The following is a 24,058-nucleotide window of genomic DNA, read 5'->3' as shown; positions in this document are numbered from 1 at the left end:
TGAAGCCAGGTCAAGTGGGTATTATCTTCAAATGTGGGTGTACTTATGCATATGCCCTCTCTTCTTATCAGCTGGATGCTTTACTCTTCACTCTAGTCCTCTGTGGCTGTGTCACTGACTCTGGGTCCAAGAGTCCCCTGGACTTGCCACACTGCTGGCCAACCAGGTCTCCAGCAGGGTTCAGAAATATGAATCTTGCAAGAACAAAACCATCACTCTTGTTAACTGCTGCATCCTGTGTTTAAAATAGCACCTGGCACAAAGACATTTTAAAAATATTTGTTTAAAGAACCAGGATCCCAGAAAACTCTAATCATAACTATTTCATTTTACAGGAGAAACAGAAGTTTAGAGAACTTAAATCAGTCACAACCAGTAAAGGGTAGCTTTGCATTTTAAGGCCTGACTGGGTCACCAAAGCCTGGGTTTTCAATTACTAAGCCACACTGCTTCACTAAATTTACAATTCACTAAGTCTCAGAGTCCTGGTGTGGCACTTAACAACAACAACAATGTCTTGGTGCTGAAAAGCAAACAAAAATGACAGTTTAAAGGTATTTCAACAGCCTCATATGCATGTGAAAGTTGTATTGAAACTTAATGGACAGTTTGCAATAGCTTCCAAACTGAACTCACAGAATCATCTCAGAACAAAATATCTGTGTTGGAAGAAGTACAGCCAGAGGCTCCTTAGAAGCCAGGATGGGCAGACTTTGCCTCTCATAATTCGGACATTATTACCAGGAGGGACCAGTCCCCGGAGGACATCATGCTGGCTAAAGTGGAAGATCAACAAAAAAGAGCAAGACCCCTAACGAGATGGATTGGCACAGGGGCAGCAGAAATGGGCTCAAGCAAAATAATTGTGAGGTTGGAGCAGAACCGGGCAGTGTTTCATTCTGTTGTGCATAGGGTCGTTATGAGTCGGAGCCGACTTGACAATGTCGGTTGACTTATGGATTGTTGTTGTTACGTGCCTTCAAGTTGGTTCCCATTCACAGCGACCCCGAATAGAGTTTCCGAGGAACATCTGGTGAGTTCGAACTGCCGACCTTTTGGTCCAGTGATTATCCAATAGCGCCTCACCAAGACTCCAAGCTATGGACAGGAAGTCTGATTTTCCAGAGTGTATGCACAGGTACCCCATTCCACCATACAGACATCCCGGACCAATGATACTTCCTTCTTCAAACTCAGAAAGCCTTAATAACTTCACCTCTCGCCTTCCTTCCTTCTCCGCTCTACTCCCGCCCAGCGGGGATTTTGCTGAACCCGCCTGCGCCGTGTGAGGATCTGGTGCAAAGGATTCTGGAACTGGTAGTTCAGTTTCCTTCTGACCCAAGCGTTTACAAGTAAAAGACAAAACGATGTAAATCAGATAGCTATAAAATTCTTTACAATTAAGTAAAAGGCAGATTCTGCTTAGGGAGAGTGATACAAAAGTGTCGTTTCAAATGACACACACCAGCTTCAGGTCAGGCGCTGCGCAGACAACTGTACGGGGTCCTTTACTGGGCGTGGCTTGCTCGCGGTGGTTTGTGGCTCCTTCCTGTCCTGTCTCTCTCTTTTCGCTGGGTGCTGTGGTGTCGCCGACATGGGTAGGTTTTTCCGCCGTCTGTTGAGGGGCTGTAAGCGGGACTGGAGGTTTTGGAGGCAAACGCTTGGGTGGGCGCAAGGGAGCGGAGGACGGGAGGAGGGCATCATGAGGAGAGAGCCCGAAAACACGGTTTCTCCCGGCTTGCGGGCCGGCACGGAAGAAGCGCACGCGGCGCACTGAGGCCGCCGAACTCTGACTCGCGCCTTAGCGAGGGACACGAGGCCGGGGGCCCAGTCTCTGCCATGACGTGGGGCCTCTTTTGCGAATGTGCCGTTGGAGCGCCTGTGCTTTTACAAACTTTGGTCTGATTGTTAAGAGAAACAGATTTGTTCTGTCGGCCTAGACTTGCGGCGAGAACCTCCAGGCTTAAGGATTCACAAGCGAGCGTCTTATAAGACTCCAACTGAAACACTGTTACATTTCATTGCAGAAAATGCCTTTTTTTCCCCTTTTGTCCCCCCTAAGGCAAGTGTCGAGGTCTTCGTACTGCCAGGAAGCTCCGGAGCCACCGACGGGACCAGAAGTGGCATGATAAACAGTACAAAAAAGCCCATTTGGGCACCGCTTTGAAAGCCAACCCCTTTGGAGGCGCTTCCCATGCAAAGGGCATTGTGTTGGAAAAAGTGTAAGTCAAGTGCTTCCTTGAAGGTTAAATTTTAATGTTGTAGCGTGCTACAAATACATTCATTGAGTGCTTTTTAAAGGAATTGTATTCTCACGTATTTGTTTGGGTAAGCTCAGCATTTGTCAGGTGACATGTAGGTACATGCACTGTCCTGGGGTTGAGGGCTAGGGTGGGCAGTCTTTAAGGACTTGTGGTCAATATTGTGCCATCATCTTTGCTAAATAAAGAATGATTATTGGGGTTCTGTGGTTATGAATCCGGCTGCGAACCTCGAAACTACCAGCTGCTATGCGGGAGAAAGATGAGGCTTTCTGCTCCCGTAAAGATTTACAGCCTCGGAAACCCTGTACAGGGTCGCTGTGTGTCAGAACCGACTCCACGGCACACAGCCACCACCACTAATGAATTAATTAGCCACTATTTCAAAATGATTTTATATTGTTAACATTTAGTGGAGATTCTACCTTGCTCCACGCCCTCTTTAAAAGAGGCCTGATTGTAATTGAGCTAATTACACTAAGATTCTTTTTTTTTTTAACTGAGTGTAACTTAAAGGAGTTAACCTTGTTCTGTTGTTTTTATTTCAGGGGTGTTGAAGCAAAACAGCCAAATTCTGCCATTAGGAAGTGTGTCAGGGTCCAGCTGATCAAGAACGGAAAGAAAATCACAGCCTTTGTACCCAATGATGGTTGCTTGAATTTTATTGAGGTAAATGTTTCAGATAAATGAAAAGATTAATGTCACATTTGAATTTATGCATGTTTTCCTCCAGTTTTTTTTCTGAGAAGTGGGAGTTTACTTTTTAGTGTTTCCACTGACAAGTAAATTGTTCATTTTATTCTAGGAAAACGATGAAGTTCTAGTTGCTGGATTTGGTCGCAAAGGTCATGCTGTTGGTGACATTCCTGGAGTCCGCTTTAAGGTTGTCAAAGTAGCTAATGTTTCTCTTTTGGCCTTATACAAAGGCAAGAAGGAAAGGCCAAGATCTTAAGTTACGATGTTGAAAATGTAATGATAATAAATTTTCATATCTGGAATTTATATGTCTTATTTTTTCCTATCCCACCACAGTGTGGTATTGTGTGTCACACACACAGTTTTGAGAGACCAAAGTTAGTGCAGGATTCTTTGGAGTAAATGGAATTTATAAGCTATAGAAACTTGTGAAAATCTGTCAAGCAGGTAGGAATCTGGAGTATATAGAGGACTTAAATGGAAATTGAATTGAGATCATTAATTGCTCCTGTTCTGGTGTTTTCTAATTATCTAAATGTTTCAGAATTTAGAATGTAGCTTATAAAAGTGTGTGCCAAGCAAAATATTTTAGTCCTGTGTCCTAAATTTGCCATTCATTTTGGCCTTCCTATATCAGTCCTACAAGGAGCTCTGGTAGTGTAGTGGTTACGAATCGGGCTGCGAACCTTAAGGTCAGCGGTTCGAAACTACCAGCCGCTCCGCGGGAGAAAGATAAGGCTTTCTACTCCTGTAAGGATTTACACCCTTGGAAACCCTGTATCAGGGTCGCTATGGGTCGGAACCGACTCGACGGCACTTAACAACAACAAATCAGTCCTGGTGTGGCACAGTGGGTTAATTCATTAGACTGCAAAGCTGTTTGAACTGTAAAATTGGCAGTTCAAGCTCACCAGCTGCTCCTCAGAAACCCTATAAGGGTCACTGTGGGTTGGAACAGACTTGATGGCACTAAATAACATACCAGTTTTTAAGGCACGAAACACATATGGTTCAAGTATAGGAATGAATCAAGATTGTTTTAATTGTTGAAGCTAGGTGTTTTGTACATGAGGATTTGCTATCTAAATGATCAATTTTAGAAAAATTAGTCTTTAGAATGGGCCAGTCACGCACTGTCATCCAGTAAGTTCTGAAGGCACCCTAATGGACAATAGAATTGTTCCCAGATAGCCTCTTCCTAGGAACTGTTGGTGAGTTTGAGCCCAACACATTTCAGCCCTCAGCACCAACAAGAGGATGGGATTTGAACTATCAACTCTTGTGGTTGGCAGTCCAGTGCTGATTCTACAGTGCCACATCAGGACTCCAATGACCTTACTTAGATATGATTGAGATGTTGTATACTATTAATACAGGTATATATGCTCTGACTTTCATGTTGTAAGATCTTTTTTAAAATGAAAAAACTGGGCTTTCCAATCATGAATCCTTCCTGTAGCACTGGTGCCTCTTAACTAGTCTGTCCTGTCACTGGTGTCCTCTTGGTCCAACCTTGATAACCGTTCCATCCTCAAGACTTCTCAAAATTAATGAACTACTTGTCTCCTCACTGATCTCAAACTTGGCATGGTCTTCCTTTCATCTCATGCAAGGCAAGTCCATTGCGATTACAAGTTGTATAACTTTATGAGGTTGAGAGAGGCTAACTGTTCTTAATATCTGTTCAAGAGTTTAGTAGCATCTGTTTAGATGAATCCCACTAGCTGATCGGAGGCTTTCAAATCAGTTCCAAACCATCTCCCTGCTCCCACCTCATCCCTCCCCACCATCACTTAGTTGCCCAGTCCCTAGCTATTCTGAATGTTCTTGTTTCTCCCTTATTTGTAGACCCTGGCCTGAACACAGTTTGCAGAGGGGCGTGCAGTCCTGTCCCCTGGGTGTCAGACTAGGTGGCTTTGGATCCCAGTGTGCAGCAGTGAGAAACATGTAAAGATGAGGACATATAATGGAAACTCCAGACACGCTTAGACAATAATTCACACTTGTAGTCTTGGGTGAACCAGGGATATAATACTTGATATACAATAAGCAATGGAGAAAGAACAAGGCTTTCTGCTCCCTCGAAGATGTAGAGCCTCAGAAACACCATACAGGGTCTTTAGGAGTAGAAACTAACACTTAACATGTTAAATCACCTTTTTGACTTGCTCCTTAGTCCAACAACCAAGTGGTTGCCAGATTGGCCTTGCAGTTTCTATCCTGTGTGGCAGTTGCCAATAAGTACACCTCAAGCACGTCAAATCTTCAAATTTTCACATGTCATTTGTGAAAGTAATCTCTATCCCTTCTGTGTCTTCCCCTGTGTCTTGTGACCAAGGCCCCTTCATTCAGATATCCAACATGGAATACTATGCCTGGCTTGTACTGTGTTGGATTGGGCAAGACCAGGTTAAGGAGAGGAACAAGGAATCCACTTAGGGCACTAGCTTCAAGCAGGGAACCACAAAACTCAGTAATAATTATTTTAAATAAAATACTTAAAAAGTTTAGTTCAATGCAAAAAATGGATAGCTGCTGGGCTATTGTATTGAAGAGAACCCCCAACCCTGTTTGCCTTGGGCTGTTTACTTATACAGCTCTCCAAGCCAGCCTCCCAGCCTGACACCAAAGTAGATTCCACGTTAAAGAGAGAAACGGACACTGGAAGCTTCAAAACTTTCTCTGTAGTTACAGTGTAAAAATGAGAAAACAAAGACTTAAAATATTTGGTAAATCACATATCCAACAAAAGATCTGTAGCCAAAGTATATAAAGAATTAAACTCAATAGTAAGGAAACAATTCCATTAATTGGGCAAGTGGCAAAATAATTTCACAGACACAACCAAGGAGATGGCAAATGACTTCGTGGAAAGATGTTCACATTAGTCATTACCTATCTGAATGGCAAGGTCCTAGGTGGTACAGGAGATTTGTGGTTGGCTGCTAATTCAGATAGGGCTGAAGATAAAAAACCTGAAAAAACGGAACTTTAACTTTTGGGTGATCTAAAATGTTAACTGGAACAGGAAGATTTATAGGTTGAAATTTGGAAATGAGAGATTGGAAGGAATGTATGGACCAGATCCTTGATACTGGATTATTGCCACAATCATGGAGAGCAACACATTAAAAGCCACACAGGTGATCACCATTTTTCATCTAGAATTTTCAGCTCAGAATGTCAAGAGATTGGGTTGCTCTATAACACACACTGCCCTTCTTTTCTAAGAGGGACATTACATTCTAGCAGGGTTTCCACCTGTTCTTTTCCCATCTCAGTCAGAGTTCTGGTTCATTCACATTTTAAAAATTTTAAGTCTCTTCTGGTGTTGCTTCATTTAGCCATAAATGAACTAGGCTGAATCAGTTCAAAGCCTTGGTTCGAACCCACCCAGTGGTTCCATGGAAGAACAACCTGGTGAACTGCTTGTGTAAAGGTAACAGCCCTGAAAACCACACGGAACAGTTCTACACACTAACACGCGAAGTTGTCATGATTCAGAATTGCTTCAACCGTAACTGGTTTGGTTTTGATTGGTAAGATGCTTAAAAATTTTAAAGTATTCATTATACTAAGAACAAAGAACTTCAACATTCATCTGTCAGTCATACATTTTGTGTTGCTGTGATGTTGGTAGCTTTGTCACCGGTATTTCACATACCAGCAGGGTCACCCATGGTAGAGGGGTTTCAGTTAAACTTCCAGACTAAGACAGACTAGGAAAAGGGAGAATCAAACTACTGAATAGTCACTGAAAAACATGAATAGCATTAGAACATTGTCAGTACAGTACCTGAAGATGAAAACATGAATACCAGCAGAATATTGTCAGGTAGAATGCCAGAACATAAGCCCTCAGGTAGGAAGGCACTCAAAATATGATTGGGGAAGACTTGTCTCCTCAAAATAGAGTTGACCATGATGATATGAATGGAGTAAAGCTTTTGGGATCTTCATTTGCTGTTGGTGTAGAACTCAAAATGAGGAGAAACATCTGCAAGCATTCGTTAATAATCAGAACATGGAACATACAAAGTATGAATCTAGGAAAACTGGAAGTTGTTAAAAATGAAATGGAATACATAAAGATTGATCTTCTAGGCATTCATGAGCTGAAATAGGCATTTTTATTCAAACAATCAGATGATTTTTTATTGACTCATACGTTCTTATGCCAGGGTCAACAAATTCAAGATGAATGGCATTACATTCATCATCAAAAAGAACATTTCGAGATCTGTCTGGGAGCACAATGCTGTTTGTGGTAGGATAATATCCATACTCGTACTAGGCAGACCAATAATACCACTATTATAATTCTACCAACTTCTTCAGTCTGAAATTTATCAAACATACTATCTAGATGCATTGGTAATTACTGGTGGTTGGAATGCAAAGGTTAGAAACAAGTTGGAAAACATGACCTTGGTGATAGAAATGATGCTGGAAATCGCTTGAGATAATTTTGCAAGACCGACACTTTATTAATTACGAATTCCTTTGGAAAAAAAAAATAAAAGGTGATTGCACACCTGGATGACACCAGATGAAGTGCACGGGAATCAAATTGACTACATCTGTGGGAGAAAAGGAGTCCTGGTTTGACACTAGGATAAGCACTGTACTGCAAGTTAGGTTTGAACTGTAAAGCTGGCAATTCAAACCCACCAGCCACTCCTTGGAAACCCTATTGTTGTTGTTGGTAGGTGCCATGGAGTCGGTACCGACTCAGCGGCCCTATGTACACCAGAATGAAACACTGCCCAATCCTGGGCCAACCTCACTATTGTTTGAGTCCATCGATGCTGCCACTTAGCCAATCCATCTTGTTGGGGGGGTCTTCCTCTTTTTCTCTGACCCTCCACCTTACCAACATGATATCCTCCAGCAACTGCTCCCTCCTGACAATATGTCCAAAGTATGAGAGATGAAGTTTGGCTATCCTGGCCTCCAAGGAGCACTCTGGCTGCACTTCTTCCAACACAGATCTGTTGGTTTTTTGGCAACCCATGGCACTTTCAGTGGAAACCCTGTAAGTTGCTATAAGTCAGAACTGACTCGATGGCACTTAACAACAACAAAATGGGAGGAGATGATGGAAAAGCTCAATATCATCAGCCAACACAAGGCCAGGGGCAGGCTGTGGAACAGACCATCGATTGCTTTTAAGAAAGTTCAGCTGAAGAAAATAAAAACAACATACTGCCTTAGGAATGTCTGCTATACAAGACCTCTTTAAAGCGTTCAAGAGCAAAGACATCAGTTTGAAGACTAAAAAGCACCTAGCTCAAGTCATGGTATTTTCAATAGCTTCATATGCATGGGAAAGGTAGACAATGAATGAGGAAGACTAGAAAAATCACTGCTTTTGAATTCTCGTGCTGGAGCAGAATAATAAAAGTACCATGGGCTGCTAGAAGAATAAACAAATTTGTGTTAGAAGAAGTATAGCCAGAATGCTTCTTAGAAGCCAGGATGGCGTGACTTTGTCTATCATAATTTTGACGTGTATCAGGAGGGACCAGTCCCTGGAGAAGGAAATAATGTTTGATAAAATGGAATCCAGTGAAAAATAGGAAGACCCTGAGAGATGGATTGGCACCGTGGCAGCAGCAATGGTGAGGATGGTGCAGAACTGGGTAGTGTTTCATTCTGTTGTGCATAAGGTTCCTATGAGTCAAAACCAACTCAACAGTACCTAATAACAACAACAGTGGGCAAAATATTGAATGATGTAGTAGAAAGCTTCAAAGGGAATAGAATACACAGAGTAACAACTAAAACAAAAATGTTGAGTGCCGTCAGGTCAATTCTGACTCATAGCGATCCAGCATAGGGTTTTCAAAGAGCGATTGGTGAGTTTGAACTGCCAACCTTGAAATGGCACATGCTTAACCATTTCAAGAGGTAGCACAAGATCAAGAACCAATGGTACTGGAGGAAGAAGTTCAAGCTGCTGAAGGTACTGGCAAAAAACAAATCTCCAGGAATGGACAGAATACAAATTGAAATCTTTCAACACACTGACGCAGCACTGGAAGCACTCACTCACCTGTGCAAAGAAATTTGGAGACAGATACCTGGCCAACTGCTTAGAAGAGAGTCATATCTGTGCTGATTCCAAAGCGAGGTGACCCAAAAGAATGCAAAAATCATCGAACAGTATCATTAATACCACATGCAAGTAAAATTGTGCTGAAGGTAATGAAAAAATGCTTTTAACAATATATTGCCCAGGAATTGTCAGACATTCAAGCTGGATTCAGAGGAAGACATGACACTGGGCATATCACTACTGATGTCAGCTGGCTCTAAGACTGAAAACAGAATATCAGAAAGATGTTTCTTGTGCCTATTGACTATGCAAAAGCTTTCAAGTATATGGACCATGAGAAATTTGGACAGCATTGTGAAGACTCAGTATTCTAGAAAAGTTAATTGTGCTTACGAAGAATCTGTACATAGACCAAGAGGCAGTTGTTAGGACAGAACATGGAGATACTGAATGGTTTGAAGTCAGGAGCAGTTTGTGTCAGGTATGTATTCTTTCACTAATCTATATACTGAACAAATAATCCGAGAAGCTGGATTATATGAAGAAGAACATGACATCAGGATTGGAGGAAGACTCATTAACAACCTGTGATTTGCTTACTGGAAGCAAAGAGGACTTGAAATACTGATGAAGATCTAAGACTATAGCCTTCAGTATGGATTGCATCTCAGTGTAAAGAAAACAAAGATCCTCACAACGGAACCAGTAAGTAGCATAATAAGTGCAAAAAAGATTAAAGTGGTCAAAGATTTCACTCTCTTTGGATCCACAATCAACACTCATGGAGGCAGCCTAAAAGAAATCAAATGATGTATTGCATTAGGCAAATCTGCTGCATAAGACCTCGTTAGAGTATTCAAGATCAAAGTTGTAAGTTTGAGGACTAAAGTGTGCCTGGCAAATTAGGGATTTTCAAACCCTGTACAGGGTTTCCGAGGAGCCATGGACCTTGTTGTTTGCAGTCCAGTGCTTATTGTACAGCGCTATACCAGAAGTCCATGTGAAAGTTAGACAACAAATAAGGAAGACTGCAGAAGAGTCAATGCATTTTAATTATGGTGTTGGAGAAGTATATTAAAAGTACCATGGACTGACATAAGAACAAACACATTTGTTTTTGAATATGTATAGCCAGAATACGTCTTAGAAGTCAGATCATCTCTCATACTTCAGGCATGTTATTAGGAGGAACCAGTCCCTGAGAAGAACATCATGCTTGGTAAAGTGGAGGATTAATGAAAAGATTACCAGGGAGACGGCTTGACACAGTGGCAGCAGCAGACAATGGCTCAAGCATAGCAATTGTGAAGATGGTGCAGGCAGGACTGAGTAGTGTTAAGTAAATAGTTGTGTATAGGATTATGAGTTGGAACCGACTTAACTTGTAAGCACAGCAAAGCAACAACTGAGAACTGGTGAGAAAATGGAGCCATTGGAGCTTTCATACTTTGCTGATGGTGAAATTGTACAACCATTCTGGAAAACAGTGTTGTAATTGTTGCTGCCAAGTGATTTCCGACTCAATAGCGACCTTGTATAGGGTTTCTGGGGAATGGTTAGTGGGTTTGAACTGTTGACCCTGTGGTTAGTAGTCCAGTGCTTATCCTACAGTGCCACACCAGGGCTCCAGGTAAACCATGTAGCACTAAACACACGGCCATCAAGTCAATTCCAACTTATAGCGACTCTAGAAAGGGTTTCTGAGGCTGTAGATCTTCTATGATAAACTGTCATACTTCTTTGCACAGAGAGGAACTCTGGTGGCACAGAAGTTAACTGCTGTCTGAAAGGTCAGTGTTCCAAACCCAGCAGCTGCTCCGAGGAAGGACTTGACCCAGCAGCCTGCTCCCATAAAGATTTACAGCCTGGAACCCCAATGGGGCGAGGGACACTGTGAGTCAGAATGGACTTGTCGGTAAGGGGTTCTGCACCCAAAAAAGTATATATATATATACTGGTAAAATCCAAATAAAGATTGTAGTTTAGTGAATAGTATTGTGCCAATGATAATTTCTGGTTTTGAAAATATACTCTGGTAATGAAAGCCATTAACATTGGGGAAAGTTTAGTAAAAGGTAAGCACAAACCATATTCTTTTTACAAGTACTTGTGTGCCTTACACATAAAAACAAAGAAAAAAGAGCGTTGGGGGATGGGAAATTACTTGTGTCTCTTACTTAATGTCTTAGCTTTTCTATTTGCTTGTTGTTAAGTACCATGGAGTGAGTTCCGACTCATAGTGACCCTGCTCAGGGTTTCCGAGACTGTAAATCTTTATGGGAGCAGAAAGCCTCATCTTTCTCCTGTGGAACGGCTAGTAGTTTTGAACTGCCGACCTTGATGTTGGCAGCCCGATTTGTAACCACTACGCTACCAGAGCTCCTCTATTTGCTTAATAAAGCCCAAACAAATTACAAATTTTTAGAACAGAAAATTCCTGCGATTGTCTAGTCCTGTGCTTCTGAAACACAGGGAAGCATTTTACATTACAGACACTCCCAGTCCTAGAAAATATTCCTCAGGATATTTCAGGAGGAATCTGTCTTATTGGCAAGCTCTCAGGTGGTCTTTAGCCTTCCTCATCCTTCCCCTGCTGAAGTGAACTAATCATATCGAGCCACACTGGTGTATATGGCAGAAACCCAGAAAAGGTGTGTCTTTAAGTCTTTTACAAGTCATCTGACCCAGAAATTGGCACCACTGAGATCAGAGCCATGGTCTGTCTCCCGATTCCTCAGTGACACTGTTTAAATCAGAGCTCCACGGCACTGTGGAACAATTTACATTAGCTGGTTAATAAGAGTTCTTTTTTTGTGTGCCCTTTAAAAGGAAGAAGCCTAGTAAAACATGATAAGTCAAACTTGTGCTTATAATAATATATAGAGAGAAATTCAAACACTGCAGCTAATGCTGTTCACAAGAAACTGTAAAATTCTATGAGGGAAACATTCAATCTTTTATATTTATGCTTTTTTTTTTTTTCCCTTTCAATTTTTGACACTGAGAGACACAGTTGTAATTTGACTGCTATATACATTTGCATATACATCTGTGTGCACATTGATTTCTAGTACTTCATTCTAAGAAAATGTCTGGTTTCAGGATTTGATCTTAAAGGTCCTGCTGTAGTTAATATTCCTGGAGTTCACTGAAAGGCTTTAAGTAACTAGCATTTCTTTATTGGATTTATACAAAGTAAAAATAAATGACCAATATCATAAACTATCATTTTATAATAAATTTTTTACTAGCATCTACTTGTGTAGTCTTTGTTTTGGCCTACCAAGTCTGTCTAAATAGATCACTCAGGTCTTAACTTATGGTTTCTGATGACATTAGTGTTTAGGGGGCTGTCTTAGCTATTTTGCTGCATTAGGCATCCTTAGTTTCCAGTGCCATCCTGTTCATTTTATTAGGTAATGTGATGTTATGTTTAGGGCTTGTTAGTATCTGAGAAAAAGGAATGGGTTTTTAAAGCTTATTAAATGTCACCGCAATGTCACCGCAGGAATTCTGAAGCAATGCATTAACACATTTATCAATTAAATGAGATCCGGATAACTTGTCTCAATGGAGAAAATCTGTCTTACAGTGGCATATTTGGAGAGAACCATGACTAATGTATAACCAGTATGTCCAAATTGTACATGCACAGACTTCACCTCATTCAGGCTGTTACTTACGCTTTAATATGTGGTATGTCTCTTCAAAAAACGCAGAAGCCACTCGTACACAACCCGGAAAACATCAGCTAGACGTGATGAACACCATCACAAATCCCTTCCTAATGCAATCCTGCTTCCCAGATGACCTGCTGCTTTCAAACAGCAATTCAGATGCTTCAGAGAACTTCTCCCTCAGGAGTGAGAGGGGGAAATCAGAATCATTGTTTCCCACATCTTCCTTCCAAATCTCACAGTCAGGGAAGTACCAACTCCCTCCCTCGGGTCCCTTACCAGTGATCTGCTTGGTTATTTGTGGCAATAAGTTATTCACATGAGTGCTTTAATCTGCTCAGAGAGTAGGATTTTTCTTTTTTAAGCCTAGCACTCTAAAGCTCTTTCATTGTAGTTAATTAGAAATAGAACAAGAGGTTATATTATTTGGCTGGGTTAAAATGTAGGACTGAGAATACCAAATTTTCTAACAAGTTTAGACGCGAATGGGTATCTTATAATGATTTCTTGCCTCTTTTACTAACTAGTTATGGGTTAAATCTACACAACAGTGGGCAGAATATAGTACATTTAAAAATAATTTTTTTCATTTCGATCACAGCTGAGAATAGTGGAGGGAAATGTTACTTGTTGAAACATGTTTTGCCCATTAACACCTGTTTTGGAAATAGTGATATGAAATAGATTGTTTTGTCACATATTTTTTCTCCAACAGATTTGTGAATTTATTTACTCAGCTTATAATCAAAACATTTTTTCTATATAGTTTGACAGCTTCAGGGACTCTGTTTTGTATGTGTCTGCAGGTAAGGACCATTTCACTCTTTTATACAGGGTCGATACAAGTCAAAATCAATTTGATGGGTAGTGGATGGTGGATGGGTTGGTTTTCAACAGTTCCTAAATATGTCCCTAGCTTTTAATTCCAGCATGCTATTGAATATAAAGGTGCTCTGGTAGCATAGTTGTTAAGAGTCGGGCTGCTAACCTCAAGGTTAGCAGATCGAAATTACCACTGTTCCATGGGAGAAAGATGAGACTTTCTGCTCCCATAAAGATTTAAAGCCTCGGAAACCCTATGCAAGGTAGCTATGTGTTGGAACAGACTCCACGGCACATCACCACCACCACTACTATTGCATACAGTTGATTTTGTTCATTCTGTATTTTACTTATTTTCTTATATTTATAGCTAGCCCCTAAAGCAAACCAATATCTGTCAGGAGATCCGAACTCCTCTCAACCCTATAGGACAGAGAAGCCCTGGAGGATTTCCTAGGTTACAATCTTTATAGAAGCAGACTTCCACATCTTTCTCCGTGGATCCAAATCATCCACCTTTACGACAGGTCACACCAGAGAACTTAGCCATTTCACCACTAGGATGCCTCCCTTATGTTTATAATGAAAACTTGTTGCAATCAAGTGGATTCTGACTTAAAGCCACCTTGGAGGACAGAGTTGAACTGTGCTGTAGGTAGGATCAGCACTGGACTTCGAACCCCAAGATCAGCAATTCAAACCCACGAGTTGCTCCTTGGAAACCCTATACAGGGTTGCTATGAATCTGATCTGACTCGATGGCACTTAACCTCAACAACATAGGGTTTCCTAGGTTATAATTGTTGTTGTTAAGTGCCATCGAGTCGATTCCAACCCATAGCAACCCTGTATAGGGTTTCCAAGGAACAGCTGGTGAGCTTGAACCACTGACATTGCAGTTCAAACAACTTTGCAGTCTGATGCATTAGCCCACAGTGTCACACCAGTTATAATTAGGTAGAATTATTTTGTTTGTTTTTTTATCCTGTATCCTCTCCATTTTGTCCATGGTGTGTGTGCGTATGTGTGTGTGAGAGAGAATAAACACGTTATGAATGGGATTTTTGTTCAGGACTCTCAATCTAGGGTTTGTCCCATACGTATATTTTGGAGGACCAATGAGGTTGCTATGGGTCCTGGTGTGGCATTATAGTTTAAGAACTGGACTGCTAACTGCAAGGTCACTGATTCAAACCCATCAGCCACTCCTCGGAAAAACTCTACAGGGTCACTATGAGTCAGAACCAACTTGATGGCAGTTAATGACTACAGTGTAGTCATTATAGGTACAGTGTGCAGTGGTTAATGGTTGGAACCCACCACTGACTCCACAAGAGAAAGATGGAGCAGTCTGTTTCCAGAAAGAGTTTTTGTTGTTGTTGTTGTTAGGTATCATCAAGTCGGTACCATCCCATAGCGACTTTATGCACAGCAAAACGAAACACTGCTTGATCCTGGGCCAACCTCATTACTGTTGCCACTTGGCCAATCCATCTAGTTGGGGGTCTTCCTCTTTTTCTCTGACCCTCCACCTTACCAAACATGATATCCTTCTCCAGCGACTGGTCCCTCCTGACAATATGTCCTAAGTATGAGAGACGAAGTTTGGCCATCTTGGCTTCCAAGAAGCACTCTGTCTGCACTTCCAGAGAGAGTACAGCCTAGGAAACCCTAGAGAGCAGTTCTACTCTGTGAGTGGAAATCAACTCAACAACAATGTTGGTTTTGTTTGTGAGTTTTTATGAGGTCATTATGAGTCTGAAATCATTCCATGACAACCAATGAACATGAACCTCCTCCCAGGGTGGTAAAAATGGTTAAAGTGCTGGACATAAACTGAAAGGCTGAAGGCCCAAGCCCATCCAGATATGCCATCGAAAAACGGCCTGGTGACATACTTTCAAAATACCAGCCATTGAAAACCCAAGGAAGCACAGGTCTACTCTGATACATGTAAACCCGTAAGTCTGAGTCACCTGAACGCCAACTGGTTTTTCTTATGAACCTCCTGAAACTCTACACAGAAACTTTTGATACATGTTACTGGCATATGGACATTGTTTAGAAATATATTTATACTTTTTTCTCAGATTTTCAAGTGGCTTCTGACTCAAGACACCAATTAATGTTTAAATCTGTACAATAGCAGGCAGATTGTCACATATTAAATACCTTTTCACTTTAGTCATAGTTGAGAATTATAGAAAGAGGAAGTCTGTGGTTTGACCTAGCTGATGAAATGTCTCCATTGTGGTAGACTCTGAGGGGCAAGGGGGCCTGTGGATGGATGAACCTGTCTGCAAAACTTGCAAGTACATTCTACGTTCTGCTTTGATCACATTGCCTGGCTTATTTATGAAACAACAGGCCACTTGAGAGCAAAGTTCCGCAATACCACGGGTAAAGGTAGAATTAGAAAGAGGCTGTACAGCCCCACCTTCAGAAAGAAAAGCAGAGAACAAAAACCCAAAGATGTTTTTAACATCTAAGTGTGGAGTGGTGGTGCTCTAGGATAGGCACTGGACTGCTAACAGCAAGGTCAGCAGTTCAAACCCAGAGAATAAAGACTAGACAGCAGAAGAGTTTGGTGTTGAAAAAGAATATTGAAAGTACCATGAACTGCCAGAAAAAACAAATAAATCTGTGTTGAAAGAAGTACAACCAGAATACTCCTTAGAAGCCAAGATGACCAAACTTTGCCTCTCATGCTTTGGATATAGTATCAGGAGGGACTAGTCCCTGGTAATGTGGAAGGTCAGAGAAAAAGATGAAATCCCTCAGTGAGCTGGATTGGTACAGTGGCAGCCGCAATGATTGTGAGGTTGGTGCGGGACCAATCAGTGCTTCGTTCTGGTGTACATAAGGTCACTATGAGTCAGAACCAACCAGATGGCACCTAACAACAACAACATGAGTCAGAATGGACTGCACAGCAGAGATTTGGTTCTGGGGTTAAGAATGGAGTAAAAGTTCACAAAACTGACTAACTTTAAAAGGTTTAATACATACCTGTGAAAAGAAAGAAAAAGCAATGGTATAATGTCTGTGATTTGTTTTAAAATAATAATAATAATGAGAGACAGTGCAGCAAATCGAGTAACCTCTTGAGAATTGCTTATTTTGATTTATAGGTAGACACAGGTTCATATACTGTTCCGTTGACTTTTGAGTATGTTTGAACTATTTCATAATTTTAAGAAAGTTACATACATACCGTCACTGTGCAGCTGCCATGCACTCTAGTTTCTCGAGAACCGGAAAGTGAATGGCTAGTTCTGACGGGCGGGAAATTGGAGATGCAGGGCAATCAAGTGAGCAAAGGAGAAGCTGGGGAAATGAAAGCTAACAGCACTGTGGAACCAATAGCACGTTAGGAAAAAACAAAGCTAGGGGTCCAAGTTAGACAAAGAAAGCAGTCATAACAGGGAAGTAAAATTAAATTATGGTCAGGGATTGAAGGAAATGGTAAAACACAGACTGCCGTGGGGACTGTAAACTGGAATAGTCTTAGTGGGGGACAATTTAGCCACACAAATCACTATGCTTAAAGCATTCAATATTCTTTGATCTCTTAACATCCCTATTAGCAGTGTAACCTAAGGAAACAAAATGTGAACAACTGAGTCTGCATGGATCGCCTTGTATTACACTCTGAAACCTCCTTAAGGCCAGAGGCTATGTTGCCCAACTGACCACTCTGTCCTTAATAAGTACAGTGTCTGACCAAGCAGGAAGTAGGTGCTCGATGAATGAATGTTATATGAAGTTAAGAATTAGAAACGACCTCAAAATCCACAAATAGGTGAATTGTCTGGTACATTGGCTACACCAAAGAAATATACCTATAACTAAGATATCCTGGTGTTGCTGTGTTTGAACCCTTTGTTGCAGCTACACTGTCAATCCATCTCCTGGGGGCTCTTCCTCTTTTTTCACTGACTCTCCACTTCACCAAGTATGATGTCCTTCTCCAGGGATTGGTCCCTCCTGATGACATTTCCAAAGTACGTGAGACAAAGTCTCACTATCCTTGAGGCGATAACTAGAAATCCTGGTTAGTCATTTTAAATTGTAGTTCCCTGCAAGATAATGCACTAGATTGCAACGTTAGTTTGAGCAGTTCAAACCTACTAGCTGCTCCTTGGAAACCCTATACAGGTCTCTGTGTGTTGGAACCAACTCAACAGCACTTAACAACAGCAACGCTCTGGGTGTTATAAACTTAAGTTGTTTTAAATTTCCTCTTTCAAATTTCTTTGTTTTCCAATTTATTCACCAGATCTAAAATGCTTTTTTGACCCTGAGACCAGAAGAACTAGAAGAACTACCAATTGCTTTGAAAGGAATTACTTTAGAAGGTTCTGGGTAGGGTAGGAGAACCTGTGGAACAAAATTCAAAATCATAAAAAAAGAGACCAGGCTTTCTGGTCAGATAGAGATGGGTGGAAGCCCATGGTCACCCTTCAGTCTAGAAGTTAACTTGAGCCCATGGCTCAATATTCAGCTAAGCAATAGATGAGTATATCGAGGGGACAACACCACTAGTGAGTTACACACACGATAGAATGGTCAACTATTTGAGACAAAAAAGGCAGCATTTACCTAAGGATAAACTTCAGAAGAGTGGGGAAAGAAGGAAAAGTGGGAACATGAAGCATAGGGAGGAAGTGGGGGATAAGTGATGTTACACTGAAGGGATTACACTCAAGAGGAAAGGAAGTCTATGATTTATTGTACGTAAAACTGATGATCTGCTTTGCAAACCTCCATTCCCTTCACAAGAAAAAGTTTTTTTTAAAAATGTATTTTCAGTTACACATTTGATAGTTAGTTAAATGTAGCATTACAAAATAGCCAAAGTGTTCTTTGATTAAAACTTCCAATCTGAGTTCCCATTTTCCATCCTCAAAGGTAACCTGTTTTATGAGTTTAGTGTGCATCTTTCTAGACCATAGGTAGTTAGTTAGAGCTATAGATAGATAGATGGATAGATGTATGTAAGAGGGTAGGAAAATTATTGTTTTAGTGTTTGAGTTCACATGTTGTTGTTGTTGATGTTAAGTGCCGTCGAGTCAGTTCTGACCCATAGCGACCTTGTATAGGGTTTCCAAGGAGCAACTGGTGAACTTGAACCACCGACCGTGCGGCTCAAACACGTATTTGCAGTCCAGCGTATTAGCCCACAGTGCCACACCAGGACTCCTCAGTTCATATGAGGGGGCTCTAAAAAATTAGTAGAAAAATGGAATTAAAAGATAATGGAACTATTCCATGAACTTTTGAAGCGTCCCTCCCCTGGATATATGCACAGATTTATTCTAAACAAAACATGTTTAAGCATGTTTCTACCATTAGTAGATGACTGCAGACAAATACTCTCAGAAATACATTTGTCTTGATCTCGTTAAGGTGTTTTTTTTAATGAAGTTTTCATCAAAATGCTGGTTTCTGAGGGGATTTGCTGGATCATTTCAATTCCAGGCAGAGCTCAGCTCAGAAGGAGGTTGGTGACTGTTTCTGGGGATTCCCAAGTAGTGAGTTCTGGTAGCGTAGTGGTTATGAGTCGGGCTGCTAACCTCAGGGTCAGCAGTTCGAAATTACCAGCTGTTCTGCGGGAGAAAGGTGAGGCTTTCTGCTCCCATAAAGATTTACAGCCTTGGAAACCCTGTACAGGGTCGCTATGAGTTGGAACCAACTCCACGGCACATAACAACAACAACAACAACTCTTAATAGAGTTTCTCCAAGGACACAGGATGCTCACAGAGGTTTACTAGGAAAGAAGATGGAAAACTGCATTAGTGAGAGAAAGGCCAGGAAAATTCGTTTCCAGGATTTCCCCCATCATGACAACGCATCCACTCATTCTTCCAGGGTAGCAAGGGCAGCCCTACCAGAATTTCCTTGGGAAACCTTACCCTTACCCTACAGCCCGGATCTTGCACTTTCAGACTTCTTCATGTTTCCCAAACTCAAAGAACATTGAAAAGGAACATGATTTGTGTCCCTCAAGAATGTCCAAATTACTATTATTTTGTGGTACAAATCAAATAATTCTTTAGGGGAGGGTTAGGGAGATGGAAACACTACCTTCAAAAGTATATGGGCCTAGATGGAGGATATGTTGGATACAATAGCTTCACATCTATAATATTTTTGTTTTTAAAATTTTTTATAATTTTGTAGCAAACTTCTTTACCTTTGTACATGTTCATATATGCCTATAGGAAATGTGTCATATTAATGTACTTTTGATACAAGTGGCATCAGACTGCATACATTGTTCAACATAATTTTTCTGTAGGCTACTTTTGAATATGTTTTAAATAGGCTTTTATTTTTTTAAACTCAGCAATCTGTTTATGGGGATTTCTTCATTTGATACACAGAGTTAAAGAGAATTTGTCATTTCTCTTAACTGCTATGTAAAAAAACCCCAGTTGCTCTCAAGTAGATTCAACACGTGTATCAGGGTGGAACTGGGCTCCATAGAGCTTTCATTCATTATTTTTTGGGAAAAGATCAGCGGGCCTTTCTTTGAAAGTGTCTTGGGGGTATACTCAAACTTGCAGTCTTTCAAGTTAGCAGCCAAGTAAGTTAACTGCACCACCCAAGGATTCCAACTGCTGTATGTATATCAGCTACATAGTTCCATATTGTGTTTAGCCATTTCCCTACCACCGATAACAAGACAGGGCCTGGCTACTCTTTTTCTGAATCTGTTGACAGAGGGGATGGACCAAGCACATCCTGCTCTAGCTGCCTCTGTCTGAGGAAATCAGTTTTCTGAAAAGGCAGCATGATGGGCAGTTCCCAAATGAGGAAAGCAGACCCGGCCCCTGTTACCTGTGGAAAAGAGGTCACATTTGTATGTCAAAACCTTCAAAGTCACCCTGTTTGTCCCTTTGACCTGCTTACCATCTGGGCTCCTGACTTAAAAGTGCTTGGTTCTAGAGTCTTTTACCAAATTCCTCTCAGTTCTTCAAATGCCGCTTACTCTGGGAGCCTTCCCCTGGGCTCAGTGATCACCCAGGTATCCAAGTCTTCAACAAATATTTATTGATGTTAACACACGCCAATGGAGCCCCTGCCAAAAGGCTCAGCTTCCAAAAGAAAAGTTGGTGGCTGAAACCCAGCCAGTGCCTCTGTGGGAGAAAGACTTCGCCATCTGCTCCAGTAAAGATTGTAGCCTATCAAATCTTATGGGGCCGTTTTACTCCGTTACATGGGATGTCTCTGAGTTGAAAAATCAACTCAAAAGCACACAAAAACACCACGTATCAGGTATGATCTAGAACCTAAATTTCTGGCATGCGTGAATAGATAAATACAAAAAATGAGCCCCAAACCACCCCTCCCACAGCATTCTATTCACCTGGGTTCTGTAATTCACTGTAATGGCCACACAGAACTCAGACACCACACTCACAGTATGGAGTTTATTAGGAATGTTAACAGATTACAAGTCAGGGTCTGAAAACCCTCAGAGAACAGTTCTTCCAGTCAGGACAGATACAGGGAGGCCTCTGTCTGCCTCAGCAACAAAGCTTTCTTAGGGCTGCTGATAAATGCCCATAGGGCATACCACTCCATCATAAGCCTCAGCCTGAAGGTACTTGGAGCTAGCTCCATGAGTCAGAAAGACTAACGTTCCCAATAAAGTGCCTTGAGGCACCCATTCTGCAAGCAAGCCTCCTGTCAAGAGACACTTGGCTTTACTTGTTCCGTAGGCTGGGAAGCCCACCTCTGTCTTGTGCTCTGTTTGGTTCTGACGCTGCTGATTCTTTGCCACTCCTCCAGTGTCACAGCTTCCTGTTCCTAAGTTGAGGAGGCTCAATGCAAAAGGATCTCTGGGTTCAAAGGTCACACTCCACTCATAGCTCTTCTTTGATGGCAGTGCTTCTGAGATGGCTCATTTGAGATCCATATTAGTGTTCCAGGTTTTTACAATTACCAGTGAACTCTGTTGACATCCTATCACTATCTTCTCCCACCTTCTCTTACCCAGACCCATCAGGCAAAGAGTCATTTTGTGGGAGTGGTTACAAAGACTCAATCTAGACGAGACATATGGAATGATTTACTATACCACAATGACCCAAAAGTTGTGAATATACTCAACTATAAATTCTTGTTAATTTGTCAAGACCCAAACCCAAATCCAATCCCAAACCACTTGCTGTCCAATGTTACTGACTCATGGAGACCATGCGTATCTTAGTAGAATGGTGTTCCAGAGAAATTTTAGTATGACTTTTTGAAAATAGATGGTCAGGTCTTTCTATTGAGGAACCTCTGAGTGGTCTTGAACTTGCAAGTGAGTGCTTAAACATTTACACCACCCAGTCCTGGTGTGGCGCTGCAGGATAAGCAATGGATTTCAAAGTCTGTTTGGACTGCAAGGTTGGCTTTCTGAACTCACCAGTCATACCTCAGAAACCCTCTACCCAGTTGCTAGGAGTCAGAACCAACTTGATGGCTCTTAAAAACAAGGACTTTGTCATCACACGCTTTAATTTTAACCAACAGTGATGTTTGGATACAGGTTTCTTTTGCTATCTGAAAGTAAGTGTTCTTATGAAAACTTTTGTAAGCCAATATGACGTAAAGTGAAGACACAATTACCATTTAGTTATATGGGAATTAAAAAAATAAAAAATCATTCCCAATCCCCCCCAAACACCTACCAAATCATACCAAATACCACATAAACCCTAAAATAACAATAGTCTATAGTAAGGGAGTCCTGGTGTGGCGCTGTGGGTGAATGCGCCAGAAGGCCAGTGGTTCAAGCCCACCAGTCACTCCTCGGAAACCCTACACAGGGTCGCTATGGGTCGGAACTGACTCGACCGCACTTAATAACAACAACAAATAGTAAAGCTCAAAGATATGGTGGCTTGATGAGATACCGGGGAGGGACCTTGGCAGGCTCTTTAATGGCTCACTACAAAACAAACGCTAAGCTAGTCTCACTTTTCACCTTTATCCTTAATGCAAAGTCCTCTTCAGATTTCTTTTGGATTACAAAGACAGGTACCACTGTAGGTCTTTTGTAAAAGTGAAATGGCGTTAAAGTGAACTTTCATAAGGATACAATCATTTGTAAATCTTCCAAACCAGTTCAATAAATCATCATGTTGTCATAGGTTTTATTCACTCTCGTGTAGAACGTGAGTTTTCAGTTTTATTTTTATTAATTGGTGATTTCCAAATATTCAAGCATCCTGAACTGTAGAATTCAGGATACTTGCAACAAAGCTGTTACACCACTAGGTGTAGCTATTGACAACACAAAAGTTAAAATGAAAGCAAAGGCTTTTACCTTATGGTATTTGAAAAAACACTTCCAAATTTAAGAACAAGGATGTGAAAGCACTTTTATAGACAATCCCTACAAAATTCCTGAGTAGTAGCTGAAGCGACCCATGAACATGTTAAAACAACCAAGGGTCATGGGCACATAATATTAAGTACGAGTTCTCGTGTGGTGTTGCAGGATAAGGCGCTGGACAGCAAGGTCAGCTTGAGCCGCAAGGTAGGTCATTCAAACCCACCAGTTGCTCCTCGGAAACCCTATGCAGGTCGCTATGAGTCGTCACTTAATAACAACAACCACAACATATCCTTCTAGAACTGCCTTCAGCAACTTACTGGTCAGCCAGCACATGGAAGTAGTCAGTCTTAGAATGAAGAGAGCTCACAATGGGGCTTCAAAAAGTGCATGGAAAAATGAAGTGAAAAGATCATGGTTTCTCATATTTGCTATTAATTTTCAAATCTTTGACTATCCCTGTTACAGCTAGAAACATTCCACAACACAACCCAGGACACATGCATTATACATATGTACCACACATATAACACAGATACAGATGTATGCACACACAGTTGAAACCAAAGTTCACAGATCAATAATACTTTTACTACATGCAATGCATTTTTTATATTTTTTATTTCGTTTTCAAAAAACACAGGTTATGAAGAAAAAATTGATTCCACTTGATCTAATACAATATTCCTTTAGCTAATACATCTGGAAACAGAGTCTCAGGGAGGAAAGTGCCTTGTCCCAAGTAACATAGTAAGCCAGGACTCAAGGCCTTTCAGGGACGGACAGGTTTTGTTTTGGAAGATCCTACCCTAGATGTCTCTGGACCAATAACATCATGATAAATGAAGAAACAATTAAAGTTGTCAAACACTTCATTTTGCTCAGATCAGCAATCAACACTCATGGAAGCAAGCAATCAAGTAATCAAAAGATGTATGGCACTGGGCAAATTTGCTGCAGAAGACCTCTTTAAAGTATCCAAGAGTAAAGATAGCAGTTTGTGAAGTAAGGTGCACCTGACCCAAGCTATGGTATTTTCAATTGCCTCATATGCATGTGAAAGTTGGACAATGAATAAGGAAGACTGATGATAGAAGAATTAATGCATTTGAGTTGCAGTGTTAGAGAAGAATATTAAAAGTACCATGGACTGCCAGAAGAGCAAACAGATCTGTCTTGGAAGAAGTGCAGCCAGATGATCCTTAAAAGCA

General features: G+C 41.2%; 1 protein-coding gene across 1 annotated transcript; it reads left to right on the top strand.

The window, feature by feature from the left end:
- Positions 1–1,594: 1,594 nt before the first annotated feature.
- Positions 1,595–3,253, top strand: RPS23 (ribosomal protein S23). Its single transcript, XM_006870609.1, has 4 exons — positions 1,595–1,598; positions 2,063–2,222; positions 2,810–2,930; positions 3,067–3,253. The coding sequence occupies exons 1-4, from the start codon at positions 1,595–1,597 to the stop codon at positions 3,211–3,213; spliced, it is 432 nt and encodes a 143-aa protein (XP_006870671.1). The 3' UTR covers positions 3,214–3,253.
- The last annotated feature ends 20,805 nt before the right edge of the window (positions 3,254–24,058 follow it).

Source organism: Chrysochloris asiatica, unplaced genomic scaffold (genome assembly GCF_000296735.1).
Source record: "Chrysochloris asiatica unplaced genomic scaffold, ChrAsi1.0 scaffold00145, whole genome shotgun sequence".
Classification (NCBI taxonomy): domain Eukaryota; kingdom Metazoa; phylum Chordata; class Mammalia; order Afrosoricida; family Chrysochloridae; genus Chrysochloris; species Chrysochloris asiatica.
The sequence above is the reverse complement of the archived record's forward strand: the minus strand, read 5'-3'. Positions and strand labels throughout refer to the sequence as shown.

What these genes read in the sequence shown, in the direction of transcription:
- RPS23 (XM_006870609.1), top strand. An exon ending in GGCATTGTGTTGGAAAAAGT is followed by an intron (nt 2,223 to 2,809) that starts GTAAGTCAAGTG and finishes TTTTTATTTCAG; the next exon opens with GGGTGTTGAAGCAAAACAGC. An exon ending in GTTGCTTGAATTTTATTGAG is followed by an intron (nt 2,931 to 3,066) that starts GTAAATGTTTCA and finishes ATTTTATTCTAG; the next exon opens with GAAAACGATGAAGTTCTAGT.